At 40.8% G+C, this 19507-nt stretch overlaps 1 protein-coding gene across 1 annotated transcript in view; it reads left to right on the forward strand.

The window, feature by feature from the left end:
- The first annotated feature begins 758 nt into the window (after positions 1 to 758).
- LOC140266711 (tyrosine-protein phosphatase non-receptor type 14-like) overlaps positions 759 to 19507 on the forward strand; it is a 39111-nt gene continuing 20362 nt past the window's right edge. Inside the window, exons 1-3 of the mRNA XM_072361798.1 lie at positions 759 to 989; positions 13699 to 14108; positions 16106 to 16281. Of these exons, the coding sequence (XP_072217899.1) occupies positions 13935 to 14108; positions 16106 to 16281 (350 nt within the window). The 5' untranslated portion in view covers positions 759 to 989; positions 13699 to 13934. The remainder of the gene's footprint in view (positions 990 to 13698; positions 14109 to 16105; positions 16282 to 19507) is intronic.

Raw genomic sequence — 19507 nt, forward strand, 5'->3', positions numbered from 1 at the left:
AACTGATTTAGCAGAGTTCATCCATTAGGTAAGCTTTTATAATTAGTGTTGCATTGAGGGCAAACAGTACCTTTATGTCATCTTGCCCTGCTCAGGTTCATCTGAGCAGTTTGATCGTCTGACGTTGGGAAATCTAATCCGTAAAATGCCATAAATTTTAATTATATTTTTCAAATGAAAAAAACCAAGCAAATTTGTAAACCTCTCAAGTTTCACTGGTATTTCATACCTCAAATAAAAAAAAGGATATCTCAGTTTTAAAAAGTAGGCCTATAATATTTGTGTCTGAAAGGTACAAATGACTGTTGATTCACAACACCCCAGTACACACACTACTATAATATAGTAGTAGTGGTATAGAAGATAACTGATAATCGCCTCAGAATACATCTTTTACTGAATATAGCTGAATCATTTTAGTGTTAAATGCCAAAAAAAGAGAGTAACTTAAGGCAAATCAGAGATGCCATCCAGCCCAGTCTTGCATTTGCCCTGCTACAGTTGTTGAGGCTGGGTCGCACAAGATCAAACTCTATTTGAATTCCGATGTTTCCTGTGGCCCCCGAATGCGCCATTTGCTCCTCTCCCCGCCTGCCCCAAACGCCTCCATTGGACAAGAGGTACCACTACTATAAACATACTGAGTCGCAGCGAGAGAAGACCACATCGCTGTTATCAAAGATGCAGAAGTTTTGTGAATAGTTTTATCCTTTTTTTTTTTACTTTATTAAAAAACAAATTTACAAACAAACAAACAAACAAAAAAACACACAGACATTTTTAGGACTTCCGACTGCCTTTGCAAGTTTTTTTTTGTTCCAAAATTTGCGCTCACCTTATGTGATAAGAGGCTATCGACATTTTTTCTGTTGCCCACAGAGGATTGTAAACTTTTTTAAATGACCGTATGAGGATTATCCCACCGTCGTCGAGCAAAGAAGAGTTTCCCTAACTAGGAGCAGAAATCGGCATGTAACGCAGGATCAAGGGTGAGTTGGTTTTCAGAAATGACTAGAAAAAGATTATTTCTCTGCTCTCGACTGTTTCCGTCGGGTCTGGATACTTTGGAAAAAAGGGCAAAAGTCGATAAGAGTGTGCATAGACATGTAGGCCAAATGGCTCGGCCACGTAGGGCAGAGAGCAGATCCCAATTATTTTCATGCCAAGCCCCCAACCCCTCCTCCATCAGATAAACGTTCGTTAAATCACAGACAAACGTACGGTGTTGGGTCTGTTTAAATATAGAAAACTGATGAACTAATGAACTCAGAGCCGGTGGTTAAAACTGGAGGCGGAGTAATCAGGACAGCCTGCTGGAGTCCGCAGAGTTAATGGGGTAATCATGAAATTACATTAGAGCACTAAGAGACCTCATGGAACCCGTTATTGGATCCAGTTTGGCTTTGAGCCAGGTGGAGTCTGCAACGCCTGGACTATGTTTTTTTTTTTGATAGTTCTTTTTACTGTGTCTGACGCTTCATTGAAATATTCACGTGGGTGGCGTCTTGTGTTTGTACACCTGACGATGACGCTCCTCCTTGCCCTCCTCACCCTGACGTTCAGTCTCTACAAGCATGTTTGTTTGTTGAAGATGCGTTTAGACATGTTTTTCTCTGAACTTGCTACCATTACTGTAAACAGGTTGGAACTCTAATGGCAAATATAGCATAGCTCCCAGAGGTGTAGGCTGCACACACACACACTCTCTCACACACACACACTCACACATCTGGCTATCTTTATATGCTCAAAGGCATGCTATGTAAATTATATGCTGCAAGTGGCTTGGGAATACACCCTGGTGGAGAATTTAAAGGACCAAGACTTATTAGAGTTGAAGCCTTCATCCACGCTTCCTGTTCCAGAGTGGAGACACAAGGGATGGTGTTTAAATGGCCAATGTGTTTCAGTGCCATTTTTGTCAGGCGGTGTCAAAGGAAAATAGCTGAAATGTGTTGTCCCAGAGGCGTGTTTGGTTCAAGGTCAGCATGGTAAGACTATAAATAGGTGTTTACTGCAAAATGGGAGCCTGCGTTTAAAAGGAAAAGTGACTATTGTTTGTATTGCCAGTGGTCATTTAAGTCTAAAGGCCATTTGATTACAATGTGGTTCAAACATACCTGTAATTTTGGTCAAGCGCTCATGCTGTTGCACAGGAAGAGAGGGCCAGAGGAAAAGCATAGGCATGAGCAGCTATTGTTATTATTGTTATAGCAGTTTAACCAAAGTCCAAAGAAATGCTTCCTTGGTAGCCATAAATGGTTTGGCCCAGGCCAGATGCGATAATTCTGAACAAGTACGGCATGAATGATGCCCCAGAATTGCTCCCATGCATGTATGCTCGAACCTGGGTGCGGAAACGGAAACATATCTTTATATGACCCTTATGAACGTCACCACACATGGTCCATTTTTGGTGTGAGTGTGTCTAAATCTGAGCCAAAACCGGCCCAAATCCATATTTCCATAGCCTGATCAAATTTGATAACCACTGCTGGGTCAAAGCTGCCAGAACAGGGCCGACTGCCCACAAGTTCGGCCTCGATCGGCCAGATTCAGCAGTCCACCTGGGAAGGAATTCCTTCAGTTTTTCCCTTGATGTTGCACAGCGAAGCAGCAACATCTGCATTTAATTGGAAGCTCGTTCATCTTGACGATTAAGACACAGAGATATTTTTAACATTTAAGTTTTTAAATGTCGCTGCAACTAATATTAATTTCATTGTAGATTAATCTTGCAGCTATTCGCTCGATTGATGCACTTTGATTATTGTAAAATGCCAAGATTACTTTTGATTCCTAACATGATAAGATCACATTGTGCAGGCAAGATCTCACTCAAAGTCACAAAATAATGACTCAACAACTATTGAAAAACAAAAGGAAAATGAAAAGGTAACAACTCAAGTTGGGATCTGTTTTTGTCTGAGATGAGAAGCTGATGGCCTCAGCACTTCCAGGGATAAACATATTTCTCCCAAGACAAATTGAACATACAGTTATAGACTTATTTTACACTATCATCCTTTACCCAATATTACCCAATATTATTTTCTATATTGATCAGTGTCGATATAGTGTTCGTTAGTAAGAGTTTGCTGTAAGACTCAACTGTGCAAATGTACTTAGAATCGGTAGAAGTTTTCTCCATTTGTAATTCAATTAAAACTATTAATGTAAAACCAAAATCTGTAACTGTAATCACAAATTCCAAATAAAAGTCTGGATCACAACACTCTTGTAGGCTACGTTTAAATAATATATATATATGTATTTGCTAGAAATATGAAACTACTGTTGTAATGTATTTGCTTTGTTTTGAATGCTTTTCATATGGGGTGGCAGCCACAAATGATGAGATGACGCTTTTCTGTTTGAACCCGCAAGAACTGGCGCACCGAGTCGCATCCGCTCGCATTTTCATGCTTTTTGCGAAGTCGTTGGGGGTAATACCTTTTCAGGTGACTAAACAAGTCGTGTTCTCCCGTTTTTGGCGTTTTTTTTTTTGTCATTTGCACTGAATCCAAACCACTTCCATATCACTGACGTACTGGGGCCTCTTTTTGTCAACTCCTGCGACAGTTTGGGAAGATTTAAGTGAGTTCAGAGCCAGCCTCGCTCCCACTGTTATGTCTCTGTTGTTGCACTCATTATTACTTCTGAGGTTCTACTCAGATTTCTTTCATAGTCCGCTGGTTGGTCATTATTTTTTTTTTTCCTTATGGCTTTTCTTGGCGGTTAGCAACCAGCATAGAGGTACATTGCCGCCAACTAGTGGACTGGAGCGTCCATGCAGCTGACTGTGCACAGATGCACTGAAAATGTCTTATGCTGATCACTGAGATCGACGTAAATGTAGTCGGTTAGGGTTAGTTAAAATAAGAGTTGACTCATTTTGCTGTCGTTTTATCGCTCAGCCCTTGGTCAGTAGTTGCTCTCAGATCGGGTGTATAAATGTATTCTGAATTAATGCAGTCAAAACTTAAAAGATTTTTGTTGGGATGTGTTTTTCTTTGGGTTTTAAGTTTCTGTTCACTGTAAGCCCAGCACACAACAACAGAGCTGAGGGCGTGCAGCAACCTGCCCAACTCTCCCACACTCCACCAGGTGTTTTGTGCGAGTTGTCAGTCACTGCTGGCCTCATCTACCACAGCACATCAGACCTCCTTCCCCCCCCCCATCAGCCCAGAACACGTGACTCTTCCACTGACTACTCTTAGGAGAAGATGTGAACATGAAGCAGAGACATTTTCCATTTGATCTCATCTTAAAATCGTCTGACTTTTCGCTCTCTTGTAGTCATTGCGGGTATGAGATACAGCCGGATGCAAACAGTAGCAAAGTAAAGAATTACTGCTTTCATGGGCCTGTAAAGTCAGTGCTGCTGACGTCAGTATTTGTGCTGGTGCCTGGGGGCTCAACCATGAGAGAAAAAAAACAAAAAAAAAACTTGATGGCTTTTGGGTGATTGAGCATGCATGTGTGTGGAGTTGTATTTGTGAGTGTGATGTGGTTCCCAGGAGGGAATGGTGGGTGGGGGTATGGAAAATGTGAAAAGAACTGTGGTTTGGCTGCAGCAGACACCGACGACTGATTGTCCCTCGTTTTTGTTGTTGAGCGTTTAGAGCTACTGTCTGAGTCGCCAACCTTGTTTACTCTCTTCTTCCCTCCACCCGCTCCTGACCAACTGTACCAACATGATAAGAGCCAGAGAGTTACCAGTGCCACATCCTCTCCGCTCTGTTTCCCACTCCCATGACTTATCTAAAGCCTTTTTTTTTTCTTTTTCTTATTGATGTGCTGGGAATCAACTAGAATTTGAGTGCATTTAAAGAACACACATAACACTTCCCCTCTAAACCCACCCTCTGTGCCTGTCAGTTGTACCTCTAAAGTATCTGGCTGCATGAGGTCAGTACCCCTGATCTCACCGCTGCAGGATAAGTCTGCAGAGCTGCGTCATTGCTGGTTTGGAAAATCAGAATCTGGCCAGTGTAAAGCATCCTACTTTGATCCTCCTCCTCCTCATGTTCTAGTAACAGTTTAGATGGCTGTGCTTGGCTGAAACACTAAGCATTCCCTATTGTTTACACTCAACTTTAACACAGCAGTACTTAGCTGAGCGTATACTTATAATGTTTTCATGCAGTTTCTTTAGTTATATGGTCATTATGGAATTTCCCCACGTGGGAGGAAGAAAGGTCGATCTTATCTTATTACAGTTGCTAAAATCTCTAGAAATGCAGTGCGGCATTCATTTAGTAAATTGTGGCTTAAAAATGAATAATCTACATGGAGCGCAAGCAGAGTTTGTTTCTTTGCCTATCGAAAAAAATACATTGTCTCAAATTGAAATTAGTTCCATACTGCGTGACAGCATATTTGTAGATTTTAGTTTATTCTGTATGTTGTGACAGTTGTTCCTTTTCACTCTTTTCTAGGATCATGATCCAGTCCAGACAATGCCAACACCCACAGTAGATATTGAAAATGTATGTAGATCTACTTTCTATTCTAAAAAAAAAAAAAGAAAACCCACAGGCACATATAGCACATTTTATTAGTTATAAATCCCAAGCATATGAAAAGTTGGTGCAGTCACATGTTATGCACAAGCAGTATTTGCAGAAAAAAAACAAAATATTTTGCAAGTGTGTGCACATTGGAGCATAGAGCTCCACCCTGCCTATAATTACACATGTATGGAGTTGAGTTTTGAGGCAATGACATTGTCTTTGTTCATTTTATTGCTCATCATTAGCTTAATTCATATTAAGGAATCATTGAACTGTGGTTGCTTTCCAATAGAATACTTTTTCTGTCTGTCATGTTAAAGTTTGAAAGTTTCATGTGCAAACAGATTCAGTTATAACTGAGTTCAGCTGCATTTCCACCACAGGAACCTTTCCTAGAACCGGAGTCTTATAGGGCATCCTTTTCTCAGTCCTCTTAGTTTTGACCGCAGGAATTGGGGACCAAAAAGAGTTCTGGGGGAGGAATTTCAGTCCCAAAAAGGGCCCTAGTGTGGAGGTTGCACTTTAGAGACTACCCCGAGCCTTCAGATTGGGGCTTGCAGCACTGAACATTTCTGAAGTACTCTGAGCATTTTATTTTGCAGCTTTCTGTTTCAGTCATCAGTTTGATAACCACATTAGCCTTTAAAATCTGTTCAAGTTAAGCTGTACCATGGGAATACTTTTTACTGTTTCTAAACAACATTTAAACTGAGAAATTCATTGAGAGCTTCAGAAAAAATTAGGAGCAAAATTAGAATAATAAAAAACATTTTTATCATCGATTGTTACACTATGGCTTTTCTCTAAGAAACTAATAAGAACACCTAAACCCCAGAGAAATTTGTAACATTAGTGGATTTCAAGGGAGAAGCACTTCCTGTTGTTTCTGCCACTAAAATCATCTTTTAGCTCCTGGAAAAAAACGCCCCAGTTTGATCAAAGTGCATCCATAGAGATAGAGGTATAAGTTTCTATTTCAAGCAGTACCTCCTAATTTGATGTGGCAGATGTTCTGTTACACAGAACCCGTTCGGAAGGCCTTACTGAAAAACATTTTTTTTAAATGGAGGCACTTTAAAAAAATATGGAGGAAGCGAATGGAGGAAACATCTGTATACCCTTTATCACGTGCAAACTTAACCCTTAGATGAACAAGTGGAGTGAGAGCATTATCATATAACATAATCTTCCAAAAACACATACAGAAATAGATGATTTCTGATGGTTTTTAGCGGTTTAGCGGAAAAAATTCTGATTTGTCATTTAGTGCACCACCAGCACAGCATCGGTAGCAGCTGTTTCGAAAACAAACACTGGTGAAATATTGCCCATAAAAACAGTAATTCTTAAGCTTTGGTGCTAAAACTTAAAAACACAGAGAAATGACAGTGACAGTAAAGTCCAGAGCTGATATATGACAGAGGAATTATGATGTCAGTTTTCAATTGTGCAATAACTGGCCAGCTGCTGTTACATTCTCCAACGTGTCTTTTAACAACTTGGGCCAATTCAACACATGACTCACGACGAGCGTCGTGTGCCTAAAGGAGGGATCAGTAGCCCACCAGCTGATCACTCGACACCCTAAAATGATCCTCAGGAATAGAACTGGAAATTAATGGAAGAAAAAGAAGCTGATGTATTGTATCTATCTTTTGACCAAAGCATGTAAAAAAAAAAAAAAAATGTCATTACAACCTCAGGAAATTTGGCAGCTTGTGAAAAATCAACACGTGTCTCATTTAAGCTAAGTAATTTGCCTTGTCATTGCAGTACTTATGAGCTCAGTGTAAATACAGAAAACCTAGTTCGAAAGGAACTTTTTAATCCTTTTGACAAAAAAAAAAAAAAGTAGAGCGAGCCTGTACTGTCCTCACGAGGATGGCTCTCGCTATTCTGAGCAGTTCCATTCCTATAATGATGTTGAGACTAATTCAATGCCTTACACGTGTATTTTAATGTTTGCAATAGTACAAGGAATTTGCAATACACAACATGAGTATGTACAAATCTTTCAATGTAGAGTAGAATGAATCTTTTTAGACTGACCCTAGTCACGGGCAATTTCAAAACAGGGGCTCATCTTAGAAGTTTTTTCGTAGAAGTATGAAGTTTTCTATTCAAACGTACTTCTAGTGTTGATATCCTGTCTTTTCTGAAAATAACTGTCATGTCAAAAATATCGTTGGTGGGAGCCTGCTCTCTGCTCTCTCTGGATGGAGGGTGTGCGATTGTGTTAAGCTACAGATGAAGCTCCTTCACTGTCTGGATGTCACCTCTGTGTGAACACTCTGCCCTATGTGTTTGTCACTGTGTTCTCATACAGCAGACAGAATGTGCAGTGTGTGCGTCTTTTGTCTCAGAGGTGGAGCTGGAGAAGAAAAAAAAAAAAAAAGAAAAAGAAAAAGACAGCTGGAAAGTGAGAAAGCAGATGCGCTTGTTAGAAACACACTGTCTGGCTGCATGGCTCCACCATCTGTTTGCAGCTGCTAATATTTGTGTGTGCCAGACAGTGTGTTTGTGTGTATGCATGAGAACTATGCCTGTGGCCTTTGTGCAACAATAAGTATATGTACAATGTATAGTGTGGAGTGTATACTTATGTTTAGTCTTTAAGAAAATATTTTTTCAAGCATGAAAGTGCACATACATTCACACATGCATGGTTTTCTGGGTCAGATGGACACAAACACACGATCAGTGTCAGATGACAAAGAGAAGCCCCAGTTTCCCACTGTCCCACTATAGCCTTGTTAGTAGTGTGTACATGTGTCTTTATAGCAAGTTTTAGTGTCTACAGCAGGGGCATAATGTCTGATCCAGGGTCAGCTCCCAGGAGCTGCTGTTGTCCAGGCAGACTTTGGCTGAATGTGTCCTGAAATGCATGTGTACTTCAGAGCTGTAAAAAACATATTTTTACTCAATCTGGGTTAAAGCCAGTAGAGTACAAGAGGATCAGTGTCCTAAGAAGATTTTGGGAATATCACACCAAATCTGGCTTTTCAAATTCTTTTGTTTCAGTTCAGTTTGGAGTAACAGATGGCTTATTTTCCAGATAGGACAATACAACAAGTGACAGAGTTTTTATATAGACTAGTGTAGGTGAAGTGAGTCGTAAATGAGGCTGCTAAATGTCAGTATTTGCTGGGATTTAATTAGCTAAATCGAGCAGTTTACTAAGTTGATTTAGAGAATATTCTGCAGATGAATTAAGATGAGATTAAATGGAAGATTCATCAAATGCTATTTGGTAATAGTGTTTGCATTGTTACACAAATCCTCTAAATACTGCCTGATTTGCAGTCCTTTTTTTTGTTCTAGGTCTGGTTTAGGTTCACAGATCTAACTGTAAAAAGAGTATGCAAGAGGAAGCGTAGTTATGAGCTGTGAAGCACTTACCCCATTTGTTTTGCTACAGCGCTCATGTGTAACAGGAGGGGAGTGGGATGGGGCAGAGTTGGTATTTCAGACAGAGACGAGCAACAGGGATCAGATTGATTGAGTTACGCATGCTACACTTACTTCCTCAGCTCTAGATGGCCTGCGTCTAGTGGTTTTAGCAGTAGGTGACAAAGTGCTGTTTTGTTCCCACTATTGTGTGGATGTGAATGGAGCATGGCGACAGAAGGGCTGCCCTGAACCTGAGCAGAGATAGAGCATCAGACACAAGAACATCAGCTGCAGTGGTTCTGATCAGATCCTTCAAAGTAGTCTGCAACACATCTTTCTGACAGTAATGTCAAAGTTTTATTTACACCCTACCAAATAATTAACTTTCAAAATCATGAATAGTTGAACATTTGAGCAGTTTAGCAGCTACTTTGTACCATTTTTTTCCCCCCTTTTGCATTGCTGCCTGGCTGGCCTGCAGTGTTTGTCGGAGCATGTTTTGAATGGTTTATTCTCAGGTGGTACCCGTAAGCAGAATCAACACCTGAGCGTGTAAAGCGATGACTGGCAGGAAAACATTGAGCCCAGAGGCGGAAACCTGTGTCAACATTGTTTATTAGCTCATTTTATAACCTTCTTTTGTCAGCTGTTTACTAAACCCCACCTACCTTAGTTACTGTTGCACACCTGCCGTGCTCGTCTGTTCCAGAACAGTGCATCACCCATTTTACAAGGATAGCTTAGTACTTCTGTGATATTTTCTTCTTTTCTTCTTTTTCAGGCAGTAGACAAAAGCAGGCTTCTGAGCTGGCTGGTGGTTGAGGCTTAGGTTTGGTTTTGATCAGGCATTTTGGACGTGAATGCTTTTGAGTCTCGGTTGTATTTGTAATTTTTTTGGCTCCAAAAGATGCCTCATAGCTGCATATTGCTTAAAGACTGATGCTGAAACTACATGTCCCAAACAAAAAGTCACTATTCTCGAGCCGAAGACCCATACAGAAGGCCTGGGAATTAAAACGGCCATGCACCTAAAGAAACTATATGGACAAATGTAAGGGCAGAAGGTTGTTTAATTCTTTGTGCTGTCTCTATTGACTTTTAGCACAAAAACCTTACTTATGTCTTCTTCTGAAGACAATCCAAGAACTAATCTAAGATCTAAATCCATTTGGTACAATGTGCATCAGTGTGATTCAGTACAGACTGATACAGTTCTTTATATTTCTTTCATGTACATATGTATTTTCTAATGTAAATGAGAACAAGCCATCTCTATATATGTGGCTTGACATCAATATTTTGATATACAATTCTACAGACAGTTGTTGGTGAAATAATGCCCAGTTGGTATATTGTACCAACGTCTCGACTGTATCTATCGAATCGAAAATCTTTAAAAATAACCCTTACAATAGATGCTGTAATTATCTTGGACCCTGGTAAGCCTTGGTTGGAAAAAAGTTTTCAATATCTATGTATGTATAGGTATCATTAGCTGTATCAGGATCCAGGGACTCAATGTAATATCCCACCATGTCAGAATTCAGGTGTATCGTGCTGCCATTGTATTTTATCAATACTCTACAGACTTTTGTCCAGAGTTCCTTCTTTCTTACTAAATCCAACCATTTTTCAGTTGTCAAATTTGATGATGCATTGTGAACTCTATCAGCCATGGCCGTCTGAAATGCTGTAATGCTTAATGGTGTAGCATACAAGTTGCTTTGTCTGCTAGATGTTAGCGAGGCATCTGTCATGTGGGCTTGCTGGTAGGCTTTTTGAGTGGTGTGCGGACTCTGCCCACTTGGTGCACTGTGATTGTAATCTAAAAGTTCCAATCAAGCCATATGGTACATTATGGTACATTTTATTCAGTGCACAAATCTGCACTGATGCGGTTGCATCTTTAATGTTGAAAAAGGCTCCAGATTTGCACTGGTTAATCTTTACACTCTTGTCTTTAGAAATTGTAACACAATTGCACCCAGCCTTGCTGGAGCTGCTGGATTTCAAACATCTTGTCCAATACGGAGAAGGACAGAGCTGCTGTCCTCTGAGACTTGGACTTTGGCCTCCAGAACAACATTGCAGGTGCAGGTGTGTCACTTTGTGTACACCAGGGAGAATCTACAGCATTTAATGAAACAGCAGTAAATTATGACTTTGGAATTATAGAAGTGTGTGAGGTCTAATCTCCTCTAATTAGCTTTTTGATCACTGTTTGCAACTACAGTTAGGAAAAACCCTATATATTTGTGTGGTGATGTGGTTTAAGAGCACAGTGAAAATGAGTTTGCTCCTTGCCATATCAGTTTGGGGTAGACAAAAAAAACAAAACACAACAAAAGATGGGAATGGTTTCATGTATATTTAGCCAAACTCACAACTCTAAAAAATAAAAACAACCCTGCTCGCTTAGTTTTCCCCCTCGGTTTCTCCACACCACAAAATTACAATGTGCAAATTCATAAGGGTTATGGGCTGTTTTTGCACGCTGGAAATAAACACGACGGTCAGGAGAAAATGCTGTGCAGCATTGCTGCAGCATTTTATTTTTTTGCATCGAGGAGTTGGTTTGATTGCACACTATTGTCTGTCTGTCTGTCTGCTTCACTCAACCACACACTCCCAAACCATGCCACTGATTACTAGTTTAGAGTTTCACCAAATGCTGTCGGGTCCTTTGGCTAACCTCCTAAGAACCCGGTGTGTGATCTTGGTGTATGTGTTTGCGGTGTGTCCTGTTCATGCATGTCTATGTTTGTACACTACGCAGTGAAAGTATGTGCCTTTATTTGTGTCTCTGTGTGTTTGTCTGCGTCCGTCTATTTGTTGACAGTGATCTTGCTGATTTGTGTGCTTGGGAACAAGTTTTACCATGTGATGTCACTTCCTTCAAATCAGATCCAGAGGGGGGAGGGTCAGATGATGACGGGGGTCATGATGGGCTCGTATCCCAAAGCGAGGCTGATTTATTCACCAAGTGTAACCTAATTGCTCACTTGTGATAGCTTTCTCACTTGATGTTTGTGTGTTGCCTTGAACACTCAATAACACACACAAATTAGATGTTGCCACATTACTGTGTGCCGTCTCGAAGGGATTCAGATGTTACGAATGTGCTATGACTCGCTAGATGAGTGAGAAGCAAGCGTGGTTCAAACTGTAACAAACAAGGAGGCTGTGCAGCTTCTTGACAGAAGCTGCCTCTGCTGTGTCTTTCTCCTGCTCAGCCTTATCACACACACACACACACACACACACACACATGCTCTGTCCCTCCTTGTGGTGCATATTTCTGTCAGGTGTGCTCTGTTTTTCCAGTCAGGGTTAAAAAGGAATCTAGGCTGGGATCCAAGCTGACTATCAGGAGCACATTGCTCGAGCACAGGACAAGAATGAACACATCCCCTCCATCTTTACTCCTCCTCCTACTTCTCCCTTTCTGCCCCATATTTCCCACCCCTTTTCTTTCTTTCTCCTCTGCTTGTCACTGGAGCTTTGTTGTGTTGTATTTCGGGACTTTAACATATTCTATTCAAACATTTATCTTAATTAATGTTATTCACCTGTTGTTTAGCCCCCTTTTCACACTTCCCCTTGCTATCTCTTTTCTTGAATTTGTGTTCTTTACGTGCTCAGGTGGTGCAGAGCTTTTTAAAAAAAGTCTAGTTCTTCTTTAACAAAGTTAACAAGTAGCTACCACCCTTAAAATGACACTGCTTTTAGCTATGTGAACTGATTCCATTGGGATTACCAGGATCTTTTGTAATTACCTGCTGATTCATGGTGAAATTGCGCAGTTTTAAGCCCCTACTTTTTTTGTGTTGTGTTTTTGTGGCATGTGTGTACAGTTGATTTTCTAAAGGTGTGGTTATACTGAATACTTCTCTTTGTGCTTGTTTGTGTGTTAGGCGTCCTGCCTCACTTCAAAGGTCTTTCCTCATTACAGACAAAAGCTAAGAAATTGATGATTTATCTAGAGATGTGTTCAAAGAGTTTCCCGAAGACCTTGCTTAACTTTGAAACCTCAACTATGTGTGTGTGTGTGTGTGTGTATCTTGTTTTTCATGTGATGGTTGCACTTAAGTTTGAAGAGTTTCTTACTTGGGAATTTTTGTGTTTATGTTTTTGAATAGTAGTTGGCAAAAAGTGTGTCTTTGGAAGCACATAGGTCACCACTGCATGCGTGTAATCTTAAACACTGCTACGGTACAATGTGTGGCACTGTGCTGCTGTGGGGTAGAGAGAGGGGGAGAGGGGAGATAAAAAGGAAAGGGAAGGCCTCCCACACAGACAGATATGAGTATTAGACTTAGAAGCTCCATTAGTTCTTCAGAGCCAGCTGCCGAGTTCAACTGGATGTCTGCGCTGTGCTGTTTGATCTCCATTCATCCATAGCCTTACATCTCTGCCTCTGTCTCCCAGCTTGTCCCGACGCTGGGCCTCATGGGGCTAGAGAGAGCACAGCTGCCGAACTATAGGGTAAATCTGTCTGCTGCTGTACCACTCTAGCCTCTGTTCGCGTCAGAGCCCCACCGCTGCTTCTGTTATTGCTGGTAAACATACTGGCCAGCTCAGTATGTGTCTTTCTTTCTGCTTGTTTATGGGAGATAGGCAGGATGATGAGACTCGGAAATATGTAGTGGGAGGTTTGATGAAGACTGTTAACTGATCAGAGCACTGTGTAGTTGCCACAGTCTTTTGGGAACAAACGGGAAAGGAAATTGAAACAAATCTGGAGTTTTTCATGGTATTGATTCATTGTTCTCTCTTTAATCTCTCTTTATAGGACCCGGTCATCCTCCACTTCCTCATCCTCCTCCTCCGTCTTCTCTCCGGACAACTTTGGGAATGGGCCAGCGCCTTGCCTGGGTGCATCTCTCCTCCCAGTGGTGTGGCTGGCGTCGCGCGAGAGTGAGGAGGGCAGCAACCAGGTCATAGAGCCAGCCCACCCCTCTTATCGCTCGCTTGCTCTCAAGTGACTTTTGACCCCTTGACTCAGCCGTGACCCTGCCTAGACTAGCCATGCCGTTCCGGCTGAAGCTACGGCGCACACGGCGCTACAATGTCCTGAGCAAGAACTACTTTGTAACAAGGATTCGCCTGCTGGACAGCAATGTGATTGAATGCACCCTGTCAGTGGAGAGTACGGGACAGGAATGTCTGGAGGCGGTGGCCCAAAGGCTGGAGCTACGGGAGGTTAGTCTTGTACTTTGTCACACTGCTACATGCTACTATTAATATGTCAGATGTTTTTTGGCTCTTTTTAAAAATATGTCTGGATATTTCTCTTTGACTAAAGCATTTAGCAGCCATCCTGAATCCCCAGCTGTGGGTTAGATAGGATATTGGACATTTGTTTGCTTCTGTGATTGCCACGCGTTGTCTCCTGACACCTTGTGCGTGTCTCCCTGCCCGCTGCTGTCGGTCTCCTGCAGGGTCCTTGTTTGTCTCTAACGAAGCGTGGCTACCTCTGTCCTCTTTTCACAGCATAAGAAAGAGTTGCTGCTCATCCCCTTGGCTCAATTAACCCCTACTGTCTGCTCTCTCTGACTGCTTCCTCCCTTCAGTCTCCTCTTTTTTTAAATTTTAAATTTTTTTTTTAACCATTCATAGAGATGTATGTGCTCATTAACTGTAAGGAACGCATTCAATTTTCTATTTTGTGACATTCATAGGTGCTAGTGGCCTATATTTGAAAATGGAGGGATGAGAAAGCAGTTAGAAATGGGGGTGGAGCTGCTGTCATTACGTTAAACACAGACAAGACGTTTGTAGCTTTGAAATGTGTCTATTGTCTTTACCATTGCTTTTGAAAATGTGCGTGAAAGGCATACTGGATTTGTGAATTTTCACCTGAAGACAGATCGAGTTGACAAATGTGTGTTCAGTGTGTGTGTGTGTGTGTGCGCTTGTTGGAGCTGCTGACAATGCGACGTAGAAACGGGCGGTGTCGTGCATACTCGCATAGTGTTGTGGTATTTGGCAGGTGTCGGCGATGTTATAAATAAGGTGGTGTCACACCACAACTTTAGCGGCTGTCTGCCTCATCAGTGCACACCACCTCAGGGCTTTGTTTACGTGTCCATGTCTGCAGCGTGTCCGTGAGACGGTCTTTACGTTTGTGAGTGCTGTGTGTTGCAGCTCAACCTGGAGCCATGCCATTTTCATTATAGATGAATGAAATCATGCAGAGGAAACAGGTGTGCTTACCCCTCTGTAATAACAGTAACACACACATGTCAAACTCTCAAAAAGCCAATGAATTGTCAGCTTTTTAGTCTAAAGTATAGCGATGTGTCATCTGGTGTTTAAGGTTACAAAGTTTGACAAAATCTTTCTGGAACACACCAGCTATGATACAGGTCAGGCCTCTGTTTTATAAAAGTCATCAGCAATCGCCGTCTTGTAGCTGTCTGATCTTTCTTAAAGGTCGCCCGCATTTTGCAGAGAAATACCCTTTCAAGGTTACCTGTTCTTGTCTGTTTTGATCAGTGAAATATGTAAAACAAAATCTGTGATGGGGAATGATCTCATAACAACACGCTGACACCTGCCTCACAGCTGAGACATCACAAGTGCCAAAGGTTAAGAAAATGAATTAAGTCAGAGTTGCTCCTTTGCAGTTGTTGTTTTGACCTTTATGATAACCAAAGCCATTTTTTTTTTTCAAAGACCAGATTTATTCTCTCTGAATGCAGTTTTAATCTTTATCGACTATCTTTCACTTTAACTTTGAACACACGTCTCCTTATAGAATAACCAGCCACAGTTGTGTGCTCATTTGGATTTTTTCAAACTTGTCATCCTACTGTTATGGATCTACTTTAGTGTTTATGTTAAATCTTATCTTGCTGATACCAAAAGTTTGACCAGATTTGATGATGAAATGCATGTTCATTAAGATCACTTCTCTGATTCTTTATTATGTATATCCCAATGTATTTCTCAACTCTATTCCTGTTTCTCAGCTCAATCAATTTCTCTCCATGCCTACAAACCCCTTAACACTTTGTACCTTATCCACTTTCCATTTCCCTTATCTTTCTTTAGTTTATTTAGATCCATTTATTTGAGCTTTATTTCTCCTTTTGGTTCCCAGAACTCATCTTTGTTTAATTTCCTCTCCTATATTTCCTTTTCTTCCATTGGACTGCACCACTATAACACCTTCTCTCTTTCTCTATCCTCTGCAGACCCATTACTTTGGGCTTTGGTTCCAAGGGAAGACCCAGGCCCCGGCTCAACGCTGGGTGGAACTTGAGAAACCCCTCAAGAAGCAGCTGGATAAATTTGGCAATGAGCCGTTGCTATTTTTTGGAGTCATGTTCTATGTTCCAAATGTTTCCCGGTTGGAGCAAGAAGCCACCAGGTAGAGTCTCCAAAAATTACTTTTTTTTAATCTTATTTTTGCTTCTTAATAAAAAACTGTCTACACAGAAGGTAGATGTTTTAAGTCTCTAAAAGTAACCGCTTTCTGTTTCATGGGTGCAGACATTTTAAGAAATGTGAAATGGAGTAAAATATAGGAATGGGAAAAGAAGTGAGGCGTGTTCATGCAAAGTGAAAATTTGATTATTTAGTACTGTGTGATTGCTACATAAACATTGTAACAATTTTCAATGGTTTTCAATGTTGTCACTGTATAGCAACACTGAAGATAGATTTTCTTTTCTTAAAATTAAAAGAAACAGTCTGATCATTTTGGACAAACGCACAGGTCACCATGAAGTGACGGCCCACAGTTGGTTAGCTTAGCTTGGTTTGCAAAGACAGAGGCACGTTTAAGCTTTATGAACCCCTTCATATGTAAATGTGTTTACAGATAGACACAAGAGTCGTGTTTTCATTCAAATGGTAAGTTTTAGCTGAATGGTTTAAATGTCACAAAAAAAGAAAAAAAATAGATGAATAAATATGATGGGGTTTTTTTTTTTTGGTTTATTTCCTGGTTTGGAGGAAATAAACCAGACTGTGCAGCGTTGTCGGAAGGTGTCGGTTGTAGGCTATTTTGTATGCTTGGCTATGCAATATATAACGATGATAAATAGTGTTGCCAGCTATTTCCAGTTAAGTGTAGAAAAAACTTAACTGAAAAAGTCACTAAATGTCGTTGGATCGCATTATACACTAATCAGCATAGTCATGACATCGTGGTGTCACATTTGCATTTTTACTTTTTCCTCTGCTCTTCACATCTGTTTGCTTTTGCTTTTGACTCTAAAGACAACATCTGAGCAGTGATTAATGCTATACTTACATATACGATTATGCTTCAGACAGAACATTAGAAATGTCAGAGTGTCACGAGTGATTTTTGCTAAGTGATAAATGTCTGTCAGCTGCGGTATTGCGGCAGCTGCTTCTTCACTTCCTCCACTCTGTTTTGTCTTTTGGCTCTGCGGCTGCACGAGTGAGCTTCTCAATCACTTGACCACACAGTGTACAGATAATGGACAACTAAATCGTTAAATTTCTCACCATTCACTTTTTTGAAAGAAATAAAAAGCTGATCGTGTGTAAAAAGTAGCTAAATTTAACTCCAAATCCACCAAGACGGCAGCAATGATAATAAAGCTGGGATGGCCTTGCCTATGCACTGATTATAACAGAGCTTCTCTGGATTTTTTTTCGTTCAATTGAACGCATTGTAATTATTTTCCTTTTTGTTGGTATGTTTCTTCTTTAGAGTCAGAAACAGTTTATCAGGCTTGTAATATGATGTCATTTACTTAACCCAACCTTAGCCCAAAGGGTGTTTCCCAGCATTTCCCATTAATGGCTTTGTTGTGTAATTGTTCGTGGAAAAAGGCCAAAAAAAAACCGGGCGGGAAGAAAAACAAAAGCAAGTGAATGCAAAAACTTTTTTTTTGAATATTTGTGAAAGTTTTTTTTTTTTTTTTTTCCCAATTGCGATTTTTCGTAACTAGAGTACAAGTCAAACAACTGATGTTATCTACAGCAGCCATCGCTTTCTTATACCACAGTGTGTAGTCTGCAAGAGTGTGTTCATTTGAGTGAATGAGCAAGTTTGGTAGCTGTGAGGAGTGCATGGAGGGGTCAGTGTGTAGCGGACAGCCAGGCATCTCAGTCACACTCCGACTCGCACACTGCAGGTCTGCCTCGCACTAAGATGCTGAATTTGTGGCCTTTGCCTCGCTGGATGTGAGAAAGGTCGATTGCAGGTCGCAGCTTGATATTTTGTGTGTGTATGTATCAGTCTTTTTTCTTTCTTTTTTTTTCAGTCATTTCAGCTGTTGAATTCCTTGGTACTTTTGAAAGGCAGGACCAGACATGAGTTTGTATGCTTAGACTGGAAGCAATGAAATCATCCTGTTTGTGAACAACCTGTGTCTGATAGCGGCAGACTGGAGAGTTTAGAGAGTGAGTCTGCATGTTTGTTATATGGAAACCAGGATCTAGTCTGGTTAAAGGGTGGTATTCCAGGAATCCCTATGGGCTTTTATGATGTGTATGTGTGTGTGAATGTGTATGAGGGTTATTGAGTTGCAGAGGTTATGATGGGGGCAATTTAGAGAACAATGGTCATCTCTTTTACTCAAGCCCCCTCTTTCTTTCTCACAATCCCTGTACATGGTGTCACCTTTGCTCCTTTTTATCAAAAGCAGATCTCCTCATCTTTAAGGCTGCACATTTTCACTCTCTTTCTGAGTGTCCCTTCATCCTCCTCCTAGATCTCCCCCTCTTCTCTTTTTCTCTTTGTCAGGAATGTTGGCACAGCCGTCCAGCGTAGGAGGCGGACCACACATTCCTCCTTGCAGAAGTGCTGGGGGTAAAGGGAGAGGGGGGGGATGTCTGGTTTACAAAACATATGCACACAGACACACTCACACACTCCCCCAAGAATCCTCTCAGAAGCCAGCTGCAACCCTGTCAGAAGAGTTGGTTACAATACAACACATTGTAAGGCCATACAGAATCCCTGAGGCAACTTTTCTAAAAGCCTCATCCCACATGAAGTTGAAAACAATCTCCACAACCTTTTTGAGGAGGTTCAAACATTTTATGTTGCCAAGGTTTTTTTTAATAAACCCTAATGTCCCATCTCTCTTATGGTGTCAGGGGTTTCCTTTTTACGACAGACAGTCATCTTTTAAAAATGTTTATAATTTACTGTCTGCTGGTGGATCTGGATTGGATCCAGTGAGGCAGATATTTTTCTACACACCTGGTTTAATGAGACAAGGACCGCAGGATTCAGAGGGAGGGGAACAGGTAGAGATTAAGACAAGTGGGGACAGAGAAAGTAAAAGTTTGGCAGCAAGTCTTGGCTTTGGGTTTCTTTACCTTGTCATTCATGTGGTCTGAGCTGCTGTGAACGTGTTTTTTAACACTCCACTACATATTTGCAGTTTTTATTTTTATTTTTAAATTTTTTTTATTAATGTACAATGTCTAATGTACAATACAAAGAAAATCTTATAGTTTCTTCAGTAGTGTTGACTTAGAAATTTGCAGATAAAACTTTGTAACAATATATGTTGCCAATAACTAGAAAGGCAGAACACTGACTATCTCTTTGTAAATTTACTGAGTAATATGAGCTTTTTTCATGTGGTCAGGTCTTTGAAGTTCAG

This window comes from Leuresthes tenuis, unplaced genomic scaffold (assembly GCF_036924035.1).
Source record: "Leuresthes tenuis unplaced genomic scaffold, fLeuTen1.0.hap1 SCAF_13, whole genome shotgun sequence".
In the NCBI taxonomy this organism is placed as follows: Eukaryota; Metazoa; Chordata; class Actinopteri; order Atheriniformes; family Atherinopsidae; genus Leuresthes; species Leuresthes tenuis.